The sequence below is a fragment of the Panthera leo genome, chromosome D2 (genome assembly GCF_018350215.1).
Source record: "Panthera leo isolate Ple1 chromosome D2, P.leo_Ple1_pat1.1, whole genome shotgun sequence".
Lineage (NCBI taxonomy): Eukaryota > Metazoa > Chordata > Mammalia > Carnivora > Felidae > Panthera > Panthera leo.
The window spans coordinates 77,804,504-77,817,601 of record NC_056689.1 but is presented as its reverse complement, the minus strand read 5'-3'; the positions used below and the strand labels follow the sequence as shown (position 1 = coordinate 77,817,601).

The 13,098-nt window shown below is 54.5% G+C and overlaps 1 protein-coding gene across 1 annotated transcript in view; it reads right to left on the bottom strand.

Annotated features, from left to right (window-relative positions):
• Positions 1-3,633: 3,633 nt before the first annotated feature.
• HTRA1 (HtrA serine peptidase 1) overlaps positions 3,634-13,098 on the bottom strand; it is a 51,405-nt gene continuing 41,940 nt past the window's right edge. Inside the window, exons 4-9 of the mRNA XM_042908335.1 lie at positions 11,207-11,401; positions 9,983-10,015; positions 8,493-8,607; positions 7,296-7,353; positions 5,724-5,819; positions 3,634-4,350 (exon numbers count right to left, since the gene is read on the bottom strand). Coding sequence (XP_042764269.1) covers positions 4,182-4,350; positions 5,724-5,819; positions 7,296-7,353; positions 8,493-8,607; positions 9,983-10,015; positions 11,207-11,401 — 666 coding nt within the window. The 3' untranslated portion in view covers positions 3,634-4,181. The remainder of the gene's footprint in view (positions 4,351-5,723; positions 5,820-7,295; positions 7,354-8,492; positions 8,608-9,982; positions 10,016-11,206; positions 11,402-13,098) is intronic.

Sequence of the window (13,098 nt, the reverse complement as noted above, 5' to 3'; positions counted from 1 at the left end):
GAGTCAGCCCAACTGGGGCCCAGATGCAGGGCACAGACAGGGTCGGAGGCCCACTTGGCTCCTGCAGAACCAGCCCCAGCACCCTGCGAAGCCCGGGGCCCTCGGATGCGTGCTTCAACACGCAGGGATTATTTGATTCCAAGAACTGGCCTCCCGCTGAGCCAGATTCCTTTCTGTGGACTGTGGCTGAGTGCGCGGCGGGGCGGGGAGGGCCCTGAAATGGAACCAACAGCACGTATTTTAAAACAGGAGACTGACTTTCCAAGCCAGCATCCTGACGGTTCCATCAGACCCACGTGGCAGTCACAGCTCATGAGGCAGTCAGTTCTAGCGAGAGTTCTTTAGAGCCGTGTGGGGTCCGGTCCCTACCGGACAGCTGGTGAGGGTCGTGCGGCCCGGGGAGACAGCTGCAGAGGTACAGGGAGAGGGGGAGCCCAGGCATCTCAGGGCAAGGAGCAGCTGCCTGGAGGGGAGGGGCAGGAGACAGAGAGCAGCCATGACGGCAGGCTCACCCTCCAGCCCACCTGCGTCAATGACGTCACCCGGATGGCTGAGGGTGACATCCAGGCATCAGCTCGCTTTTAAAACGCTTCTGCACTGAGCCTTACCACCTGCTCAGCCCAGGGCCCCAGGGAACTCCGGAAGCCCACTGACCCATCCTGCCACTATCAGACCTCTGGCCTCACCTGGAACCACCTCTGGGGGAGAAGGCAGCTTTCACGTAGTAACCTTGAACCCGCACGGGGCCATTCGTTCACCCACATGTGCCCCCTCTTGCACAACCTCAAGCTGGCCTCACTTGAGTGGCACCTACCGAAATGGGCCAAGTGCCCTTGCCGGCCAACTAAAACCCCACTGTCCAAGGCTCAGGCCTGAGGTGCTAACCAGGTAAAGACAAGCACCGTGCCAAGTTTTCATAAAAACACGTGCTGCCCTTCCCCACACCCACCAGACATGAGCATTCTGCAAAGTTTGCAGCTGAAGAAATGGAGCCAGAAAAGACCAGGACCACGTACAGTTTCTGGGCACAGCACCCACTCGGCGGGGCCCCAGAAGAGACGGTGAGGAGACCCCTTCACGCCGTGGCCTCTCTCCCGGCTCGTGCGTCTAGGGAAGCATCTGGGAGGGTGGGACGGGGACCAATCATGCCACATAAACGTGCCCATTGGCATCGCTCAAGGTTTCACACAAGCCGGAAGCAGGGACTGGAGCCACAGAGCCAAGACTGGGTGGGTAGGAATTCCTCAGGGGACAGAGAAGGGGCGTTGCCAACCCACCAGCCAGCAGGGCCGTTAGGGGACCACGGAGGGGTCTGCAAGGCCCCGGAGGAACCAGAAACCAAGCAGGCTGCAGGCCCCCATGACCACCTTCTAGAAGCAAGATGGACACAGGCCTGCCCCGAGGCGGAGGGACTGGGAGTCTTAGTCCCAAGGAGGCAAAGGTGGGCAGGCAGTGCCGCACAGAGACCATGGGCTCAGGCCTCCTGGGTTTAAGTCACAGCCGCCCGCTTATCAGCTCCGTGACTTGAGCAAGATGCTTAATTTCTGGATATCAATTTTTTCACCTGTCAAAAGAGGTAAATATAGCATCCACCCCAGGGCTGATCTGAGGCCCGAACAGCCAGTAAATGTAAAATGCTCGGCACGACGTCTGACACACAGCAAGCACCCGGCAGATGTTAACTATTGAAATTGTCAGTTGAGAACCAGAAGGACGGCAGGCTACCCACAATAAAAACGGGAGCAGCTGCACTTATCTAGGAGCACAGGCCCTCATGGTTGACGCACACAACTCCAGGGCAAGGGGGGACGCTGCTCTTACTCCCCACTTGACCGAGGGGGAAACTGAGGCTCCAAGACATCAAGGAACGCCCATGTCACTAATATTTAGAGCGTTCGCTGTGCGCCACTGTGTCACTAGCCACAGCAGACACAGGAAGTGGTACAGATGGAAAAACGGGCACAGAGGGGTGAAATAACTGGTTCAAAGGTCACGCGGCCAGTAAGATGCGGACCCCAGAGCCGAGCCCACATTTACCTAGCTCCAGGAGCGATGCCCCTTCGACTCAGCTCTGCCTCCCGGACCTTAAGGCTAATTGATGTGGCCAAAACCTCCATCAGAACCCAAAGCAAGGTGAGGAAACAACGGCTGGCCTAAGAGGGCCTGAGAAAGCCCGTGTGAGCGCGGGGTGCTCGGGTGAGCAGCCCCCACAGGACACCGGGTACCACAGCTCAGGGCAGCCACGGAACCGGACCCATTACGCGTCGACCGTGCGCCAAGCTGCCCTCTCTGAGGCCTCATATACGACCACATCCGCGGGCAACACCCCTACCCCCTCCCCCAGAGTCCCGTGGCCCTTCAGAACTGCTGCTCAGTATTTACAGTGTTTGCAGAGGGCTGAGCCCGTGGGCTCCAGGCCGATGCCTTCCAGCAGAACCCTCTGTGATCTCCCGAGCGGATGACAGGCTGGAGACAGACGGGCTCCGGCCGGGGCTGCCGCTGACCTGGACGCCACCCAGCGCGCCCTCCCCACCTGCAGTGGTACCTCAGCCCTGGGGCCCACCCAGGAGCAGGCCCGTGGGAAAAACATCTGAGGATGGAGCCATTCTCTGAGTCATCACCTTAGGTGGAGAGGGAGGGAGTGCAAAACCCACAGGCAAGTCGGCTCCTTCCGACTTTCCAAGGTCATCTAAACAGACCGCGAAGGCACACAGCCACCCGGCTGCCTGGCGTCACTACTGATGAGGGTCTTGCTAAATCGGATTTCCCCTCCACTGAACTTGGGCCCTTGTTCTTCTACAGCCTCTTCAGTTATGAACCAGACCTCGGAGATCTACTGGTGGAGGAAGGATTAAGCTCTCCGTCCAGGGACCCCAACCTCCATCCTGTCCAAGGCCCCCCCTTTTACAGCTGACAAGTAGAGAGCCTCATCCTCCACTCCCGGTGTAAAAAGCCTCCTCCCCGGTGTGTGCTCCCCACAGCGACGCAGCCCCGTGCTAACTTCTCAAGCTAAATTTCTGTGGCAGTCTACACGGGTCCAGTCTCCAACTCTTGGGAGCTTTCCCAGAGACAGAGGCGTCTCTGGCCGCTTACGGTTACACTTGTTTGAGAACGCATCGAGGGGAGCCCTGCTCTAGCCCTCCTCCCCCTCCCAAGGCTTACGGTCTGGTTCTCAGGTCAGAGCCCAGGACAACTGCAATCAACTTCAGCCTGTACTTTCTGGGGACTTAAGATAAGAGAGTTCTTGGGTCACAGAAGGCCTGGGTCCATCCTGCTCTGCGCTGATCCCTCTATACTTAGCACCCTGTCTGGCGCAGAGCGGAGGCCCAGAGAATCTTTCGTTGACTGATTGCGTGATGCATGAGGTCAACACACTCTCGTCAGTTTGGAAAGCTCCAGATGCAAGTACGACTGTCCTCAAGCCCTATTTTATGAAGCCAGAGCGGCCAAGCACAGTTGTTAGTAATGCCGGTAAACCCCACGTGATGATTTGGAAATAACTGGTAAGCCTGCAAGCTCAACCCTGCGCGGACAATGTGGTTTAATGAGGACCTGTTGACCTTACAAGCATTTCCAAGAGACAGCCACCAGCTGTTCACAGGGAACGGGAAAGAAGCAAGCCACAAGGCAGAGTATGAAGAAGTACTTTAATAGCTCAAACTCAAAGTCATTGTGCCCCCAGTTCTGAAGAGATTCCTAAAAGAGGCAACTTCGGCCGTTTGGGAAGCCAACGGTCACCGGCCTGTGGTCTCTGGCGTCCATCTCCTCTGGGTGCTGACCACGAGGAAAGCAAAACCGTGCCCAGGACCATTCTGGCTCCCGTGGGGCCTTCCTCCACCTATGCGTTATATCAACTGCCTTAGTTGGACTAAGATGACGACTCAGTTAAAGGGAGAGACAAATGTTGACTGTCTAAGCAGGAACGGTCCAAGCCGGCAAGGAAAAGCACACTGCATACATAGGAATACAGAAGGGCGAGCTTCTGCCTACGGATCTATGACATTACATTTGTTTTGCCTGCAAACTATCAAGAAGGATTCTGTTGGCCAGGGTGCTTCTGCTGAACAAGGAACACGGTGGTCCGAAGTCTTGAGTGTCCTGTGCCACCAGCCCAGAGTCATCATGCACCGTCCACTGGAGAGTCTTTGAGGGGAAACATGAAATCCAGCTCATGCCTCTACCTATGGGTCGATTTCTTCAGGAATCACCGTAATCATAATGTCTTCGTTGCCCCTGCGGACAACCATGTTCAGGGTGCTTTCCTTTTTAATGACGTCACTGACGTCATTAGCTGAGACCACCGACTGTCCATTGATGCTGATTATGACGTCGTTTTCCTTGAGCCCACCCCTGCAACACAAGGGGAAACACGATTGTAACGCTTCCATTCCCCCGGGTCTAACTGCCAGGAGAGGGACTCGACTGTGCATTGACAGAGGCATAGTTTAGAACCCAGAAGCCCCGAGCGCATCGGGTGGGGTGATGGCGAACTCACATGACAGTAGCTTCAACTACCAACGGATTGCGTCATTTCCTTTTGAGAGTTTTAGGCCAAATCATCAGTCCTGTCCATTGCAGAAACGCTCCCCAGCACTTGTTATGATTGGATGACAGACTGACCCCAGAGGAGGCAAGGATATGCCGCAGACCGTCTACCACGGATCGTGCCCGTGGCCAGCTTGCTTGTCATGGGCATCACAACTCGGAGGACGGTCCCCTAAGGAGCAGGTGGAATGGTTCCACCTTCTTTTGTGTTATTATTGCTGTAACTTTAGCTCTTACAAATAAGCAAGAGTCAAATAAGTGTCAAATAAGCTATTACGGTCCTTTAGTGGTCTAGCACGGCGTCAGCAAACTTTTTCTGTAAAGGGCCAGATAGGAAATATTTTGGACTTTGCAGGCCATGTGGCATCCATCACAAGTCAACTCGACTGCCGTGGCTGTCAAGCCACTGTAGGCAGTGTGTAACTACCGAGCTTGGCTGTGTTCCAGTAACCTTCACTTACGGACACTGAAATGTCAATCTCGTACAATTTTTATGTATCAGAAGAAAATACTCTTGCTTAAAAATTCTTTCAGCCGTTTAAAAATGCAGTATCTATCCTTCGCCCACGGGTCATATTAAAGCGGAGCAGTCGGCGGGCCAGATCCGGGCCCCAGGGAACAGCTTGCAGGCCCCACCCCGTCTAGCTCTTCTCCCTGCATATTATGTCTGTAGAAGTAAGACGTGCTGACTGCCTGCTGAGCTACTTCTTTTCATGTTACTTGGATGTTACCTGGGTTATTGTTCTGGAGGTACAGAACAGACAGGTATGGCCTGGTCGGTAACAGACGGAATCAGAGAAGGCAGGCTTCTACGGGAAATGTGTCCGTCTGGCGGCCCAGGACGGGACCACTGCCCAAGATCTCAGGGCCACTGCTCCTTGAACCCTCTTTCCCCGGCCAGGCCTGCCCCAGAGACTCATGAGAGTCAGATGTCGTTCCTTCCACCTGAGTCACCTCTCATGAAGTGAGGACTTCTGAGGACAGGAAGCACCCTTTTGCTGATGAGTGCTGAGCTGAACCAGGCCCGAAGGTCCCAGCTGGCGGGACCAAGGGTGTCCAACCCTTTCATCAGGGACCCTCACCACCACCTGAGCCGATATGAAAAGAACACAGCCTCCCCCGACCGCCCCCAGGAACCGCAGGGATAATCCGGCAAAGAGAAAATAGTTCTAACTCACGCTTCCGCTGGAGTGTCAGGAATGACTTCAATGATATACGCTCCCGAAAGCACATCCGGGAAGTCTCGGTGACGGTCTTTTAGCTCTTTGGCTTTGCTGCTCGGGAGGAAAACACCTGCGTTAACATCAAGTAACCAGGGGCCTCTGTTGGCTGAGACTCAGCTCTCACCCAGCTTCTCCTCCTGAAATAAATAGCCCCAGGAGATCTGATTCTGCTTCGTTTACATGTCTATTAGAGTCAAAGATCTACTGGCTGACAGGAAGTACGGTGCTTTATAATTATTATTATTCTTAATTTTACTAATGATTTAATAGTAGCTATTGTAATGTAAGGAGTGAATACGGTGTAGCGGTTGCCCAGGTTTGGAGCCCCAGCTCTGCCACTTTCTGTGTGATCCTGGGCAGCTGCTTAACCTCTCTGTGCCTTAGTTTCCTCACCTACAAAACAGGAATAATGACAATACTCTATGATGTAGGGGTCGTTTTGAGGATTAGGTGAGATGGTCTGGACGCAGCACCTGGCCCGGTGCCTGGTGCGGAGCAAATGTGCGGTAAATACAGTGGCTGGTGTCACTGTGGCTGGCGACCCGTGCCACCACCCGTGGATCCAAGCCTGGGCACACGTTCAATCACTCGGTCCTCACCACCCACCAAAATGCCTGCACTGTTATCCTGGTCCCGGAGAGGAGGAAACTGAGGCACAGAGGTCAAGTCATTCCCCAGGTCATGAGCCAGGAAGTCGCACAGCTGGGACAAGAACTCAGGAAGCCAGATGCTAGGGTGTATATTCCTTCCCCATACCTTCATCGCCCACGACTCCAAGACAAGTAACTGATTCACATTTGAGTCTCAGCAAATCAGTCCACACATTGTGGAGTGCTAAAAACGACACCACCATTCATAATATGCATCTAAAGGATAGTAATATGGTCACGATTAATAGTAAATTAATTACGATAATTCATATGTTAATGCCTACATGAATACGTTCTGCTCTTTGCTACCTGTACCCGCAAGAGTTTCCACTGTGCCCTTAGTTACCAGGCTCGTGTGCTTATACCAGACGTTTTCATCAAGGGTAAAACACCAGTACGTTATAAGCCTGGCAGCCGCACGCCACGGCTTCCACCGGCTCCGACAAACAAGCCTGACCCAGCATTCCGGCAGCCACAGCCCACACACGGTCGCACTCCCAAAAGGCAGGGTGCTCTGGGCTGAGGGAGGTGCTGGGGCACTCCTGGAATGTGGGTTTCAACGGAACAAGTGGGAAAAGGAAGGCATGAGGGAGAGTGACCAACACGCTCCACCGTCCAGGCCTGCCTTCAAAGAGGAGGGCAGAATCTTCTAGAGGGAAGGACCTGTTCCCTCCAAACACAAACAAAACCCCCAAAATGAAGCATAAAACCAGAGGCCCAGGGGAATGGCCCCTCCTCTTTCCTGATGTTTCTCAATTATAACCAGAAACCGAGATGCTTAAGGCAGCATGAGGTTTCCCTTTCAGGGTGCCAGTGAGAGCCTTCCCAAGTTTAGGTTTAAGTTTAAGATACACACACAGACGTCCCGCTTACCCACCTGGATGTGAGCGACATCATTCGGATGCCAATATACTTCTTCTTGGTAACGGCTTTGCCTGGTGGGACGACAAAAGGACAACAGGTCAGCCCAGTTGGCAGCTGTACTGGGGACACCAGGAGCTGTGAGGTTCAGTCCCTGCAGTGTATAAAGTCAGGGCCACGGGGGGGAACGCTGACGATGTGGTTCAAATCCTTCTCAGGCCCCTACCTGCCATGGCACCTGGGGAAAGTCCTGTCATTTTTGTTAATGGCCAAAAACTGAGGAGTGATACTTGCTTCCTCTTTGCCTTATCCTGACCTCCAATGAGGGTTCTAGCCCTCCGATAAATCCAGAATCTGAGCCCTTCGTCCCACCCTGGCGTGGATGACCAGGAGAGTCTCTCACCTGGTCCTACAACTTCTGCCCAGCCCCTCCAGCGGAGTCTCCATGCAGCCATGACAATGACTTTTCAAAGACGTCCACCAGATCACGACCTTCCCTGTTCTCAATACAACCCAAGGCCTTCACCACGGCCACCACGGCACAGAGGTCAAGTCTCCGTGACCCTGGCTAACTGCTTTCTGCATCCATCTGTGTGACCCTGAACCTCACTGCACTCCAGCCACGTGACCCACTCGCTGTGTGTGCTGTGCCCACAACGGAGGCCTTGAATCCACTGTTCCTTGGTCCGGAATGTCTCCCTCCCGGCACTCCCCCAGCTCACCACCCTGCTTCATTTTCAGGGAAGCATCATTGGTATCTGAAACCTTGCATGTTTGTCGAGTACCACCCTCCCTCCCCCTCCAGTCAGAGTGTAAACATCACGCATGCCGGGGACCTTGTGGAGCCATGGAACCCCCAGCCTAACCCCAAGCAGAGACGGGTCAACAAACGTGTGTGGAATGAACGATCTCCCTGAATCTCAGTTTTCTTATCACTAAAATGGGACTAATACTTCCCTCCTGAGAGGGCAAAGGAACTTAATGAAATAAAACGATGTATAGAAATCACCTAGGATCGTGCCTGGCACATATTCGACCAAACCACGTGAAACACTGACGGCCAAAAAGGGTCAAACTTCTGTGACCCAATGCCAGGGGCCTAACAACGTGTATCCCATTTCCCTTCTCGATCTGAAAAGGCTTATTAGCTGACGTTCAGGGGTGCAGCCGGGCCTGCCTGAACCACCCGCGGCCACGTGGGGCCATGCTTTACCTTTGGCCTGTCGGTCATGGGACTCGGTTAGGAACTTTTTAATCTTATCTGATGGGATTGCAAAGGAGATTCCGGCTGTCACCTTCAGAGTGTTAATCCCAATGACTTCGCCATCCTGAAAAGCAAGATGGAAACAGCCTGTTGGGCCCATGAAGGTTTACCAGAAGACACGCACCAAAAGCGAACAGATCGTCTGTAATGAAGGAAGTCTTTGAGCTGTGAATGGGTGGGGAGGGGGAACCGGGTGGAGGGGGTCCCGGGGCCGCAGGGGGAGAGGCATCACTTGGGCAGTACGAGCCAACACACATCAGGCTCTGTCCTCAGGGAGCACCGTGCCACAAAAAGAGCCTCAAGAGGCTGGTTTCGAGGTGCTCCTTTGCTCCTTTCCCAGGGAATATTTCCGAAACCTCAGAGTCCCTTAGGTGGCTGTCCACAGCCTCCAGCTTCTTCCATGTTCCATGATCTAAAGATTCCTCTGCTGATACCCAGGGGGACAACCTTAGTGACTAGGGGTTACCGGGAAAACACAGTGCTATCTCCGTGCTGTCTCAGCAGCCACAGATGTTACAGGGGCTGCAGGGTAAGGCCCCGCCTCGCTTCCTCTGCTTGTCACAGACCGGCTTCAGATCACGGAGGAAGCCAGTCTACGGGCTGTGCTCTCGTTCAAGACAGATTCCTAGTTTGGCGAACGCTACTCGTGGAATAACAAGACCCCTTCACCGTTATTCTGCACACCCTTGTTGAATGGTTTGTTTAGCTCAGGCTGATAAGGGACAAGTGCCAAGCGACTACAAATTCTCTCCTCGTACAGTTCCTGCAACACAGGATTCGGTCCCCGACACCGAGAACCTTCCAGCAGGCCCTGCCACCCAGGGCCTCTCTAAAGACGGCCTCGATTTCCCATGGAGGGAAATGAGAACAGGGCTGGGTGACCCCTGAGCTGCGTGGGCCTCACTCTGACAGATTCTAAAGCTTCCCTTTTCATGCTTATGTATTTAAATGTAGCCTTATGTGACATCTCTGTGAGCCGGGGCAACTCCTCATTTCAGCCAGGTCTTAAGGGAGGGCTCCTGGCCAAGACAAAGACTGTGGACGAGCCAAGCCAGCTCCTGTGGCGGCCTGGGGACCTCATTTGAAGGCTGTGCCTTTTTGTAACAGGCCAGAGCTGCTTACACCTTCAAAAGAAAGGCCTCCCCCTTTGGCTGCTCCTGGGTTGGACCCAAATTCCACTGAATTTACTTGTAACTTTGAAACCCAAGCATGTCTGCTGGCATAACACTTCCAACCCCGACTCCCACATGCCTTACTCTTTCCAGAAAAGATAAGAAGGGTAATTTCTAAGGATGTGGTACAGACTCACAGATTTCACTGTAAAAGAATCAGATAATGTGCTGTGGCAAGTTCATGTCTGAAAAGAAAGCAAAAAACAGCAAAACAAAAAACAAAAAAACATGTACACAGATTTAAAAAAAAAAAAAAAAAGGCCTTACCAGGTTTACTAATGGTCCTCCCGAGTTTCCATACTGCAATTAAGCAAAAATTAGAAGGTTATGAGTTTATGTCTTTACATGGCCTTGTGCATTTGCCTGCCTGGCAGGTTCTCTCCTGGGATTTGTTCCTGTCAACCTAATATGCTGCTGGAAAAAGGGACCTTAAACATTTTCAGAAAGTTTTAGATGTGCCATAAATGGGGGAAAAAATTTTTTTTTTGGCCCCAAAGCCCAGAGGCCAACTATGACCCCCCTCAAACACCCAACACCCACTTCCTTCTCCTGGCAACACACTGGCTACCAACCGGTATTTCAAACCTGCCCCCACCCCACCCCCATCCCCGCTATGCGATCCCCGCTTTGCCGCTGTGGCTGGAAATCCACATGGTTTGTTCTTTTTCCACTACTTCATGCGGATCACAAGAAAGTTTGGGAATGAAACCTTTTAGAGCAGCAAATGTACAAAACACACTGTTTCTTATTTATTAGACAGATGTAGGGGGAAACACGTTGCTCTGTAGAAAGGCCGATCCATGGGGCTCCTGGGTGGCTCAGTCTGTTGAGCGACCGACTTCGGCTCGGGTCATGATCTCACAGTTTGTGAGTTCGAGCCCTGCGTCAGGCTCTGTGCTGACAGCTCGGAGCCTGGAGCCTGCTTCTGATTCTGTGTCTCCCTCTCTCTCTGCCCCTCCCCTGCTCATGCTCTGTCTCAGAAATAAACATTTAAAAAAAAAAAAAAAAAAAAGAAAGGCCAATCCTATAAGGAGACGGCCAACGGGGAAAAAATGTGGTTTATAAAAGGTTCCATTGAGGAGATGGTGTGGAGCAAGGCCTGGCCTCCTTAGACATGGAACAGTATGGGCCTAACGCTCAGACCATGCCCCAAGGCAGAGCGAGCACCTCTGGGGGTGACAGCACCTGCACCAGGGTGAACATCCCTCCTGCACAGAGCCTCAACATCGGGTCCGCTGAGCGGCCTGGGGGCAGAGGAGCCACGGCCCCTCCAGTGGGATGGGGGGCTCCCTTGGGCTGCAGACCTTGGTGTATCCGAAGTCCCCTTCACCAGGAGTCCCTGGAGATGGCTGAGGCCGAGGACCAGCCCTCGGCCTCAGCCGCTCTAGGGGTTCAGAGGTAACGCCTTGGCCGGCACCTCGAGGATCCTGGCTCCACCCCGGGTTCCTAAGCCCAGCTCTCCAAACACCTGCCCGACCCCACGGGACTCACGTTGATGATGGCATCGGTCTGGATGTAGTCCATGTCCGAGTTCCGGAGCCCCAGCTCTTTGCCACCGCGCTGGGTGGTGCTGACGATCCCAGTGGTGACCGTGTTCTGAAGGGAGAACGGGCTTCCGATGGCGACCACGAACTCCCCCGGCCGCAGCTCAGAGGAGCGGCCCAGCAGCAGGACAGGCAGCTTGCCCTGGAACCACAAGGTTGGCGTTGCTGCGTTTGGTTAACAGAATGGACGACGCGCAGGCGTCGGGGAGTGTCGGGCGGTGACGGGCCTCGTGCGGGAGTGAGGGCAGGCCCGGGGCCTCCCGTCCCCTCCCGCCCACCGCCATCAGCACGTCGCAAGCTGCTGAGGGACAAGAGAGCGTTGGAGCCGCTGACCAAGGAGAACACGGAAGGTCATGAGAGGCCATCGCGGGGTCGCGCCCCATCGTGACTATTAGCACAGACCTGCTGTGAGACCCTGAGACCAGGGGACAGGAGACAAAGTCTGGACTTGGGGCAAGGCTGCCTAAGAAAGGGAAGGCGCACAGAAGGATCCTGAGCCTACACAGCCTTGGGGTGGAATGGGGTGGAAGGAAAGGGCAGAGCCACCCCCGCTCATCACAGGTGCTTCTGTCCGAGTCCTGGAGAATCGGGAGCACTGAGGCTGGAGCTGCACGGGTTCGGCTGGGTGCATCTCTGTGCTAAGTGCAGGGCAATTCTGGAGAGGCGCAGGGAGCGGGAGGGGGCGGCGAGGCGTCCAGCTCCCCCCACCCCTCCACCGGCCCCAAAACCCCAGAAGTAGCCTCCCTCCTCGCCCGAAAAGAGCGCCCCATCGACCACCTCTGCTCCGCGCGGCCCTGGTGAACTGACCAACCCCGCGAGCCTGATCCCCAGGGCCCTGTGAGGCTCCGGCAGAGTCAGAAGCTCCAAATAACTCTTCACACTGAAACAGGGCAAAATAAGGCCAGCTGGAGTAGCCAGGCCTAGAGCTGGGCTTCCATAGGGACGGCCTGAGGCTCTCCCCCTCCCTTCCTTCCTGAGCCAAGCAAACCTTCCTCTCGCCTTTGTTCCCTGAGTCAAGAGCAGAGTAGCGGCTGCCCAAACAACGGGAACCAGGTCCAGGAAGCCGAGACCCCGCCCAGGCCTCATGCACGTCCAGCCCCCTCACATCCACCTCAACAAAGACAGAAAGAGATGAGGGGGGCCCCCGAGAGGATGGGGTGGGCGAAAACCAGGGTTATTTTAGCATCTGTTCTGACACGGAGAGGGCAGACACCAGCGGATGAGGCGAGGTGCCCATTTAACAGATGGACAAATTGAGGCCCCAAAAGACTGGGTGACTCGAGACAGAGCAGAGATTCACACATCAGACTGTGCCCCCAAACCCAGATTCCCTCATCCTCTGACATGGCGCTAAGCCATAAAGACCCCTTCCCGCCCCCAATAAGGAAGACGCTGGCTCAGAAAGTTCACGGAGGAAGAAGGAATATTGGAGAAGGGATCTAAGACCTCACGCTGACTTCGAGAAATGGCAATGAGAAGGAACGCCCCTCAGAGCACAGACAGCGAGAAGCGCAGTAGAGGCCTGTCAAGGGCACAGATTAGATCCTGATTAGATCCTGGTGCGAGTTCATAACCCCCTGGGTCTCCAGGGTTGTCGTCTGGAAAACGGGAATAATGCGGCACAGCTCTCTCACGGGGCAGTTGTGAGAATTAGGCGACAAGACCCGAACAACACCATGAATACCGCCTGGCTCACGTTAAGTAGCATGTGACTGGGACGTGTCAGCATCGTCTAAGTGTTAGTTATCGTTACTAGCACTGGGATCTGTGCAGACCCAATGGGGGAACCCGGCCAACTAAACTCCCACAAGCTCGTCTGCCGTCGCCCAGCCGGGAAGA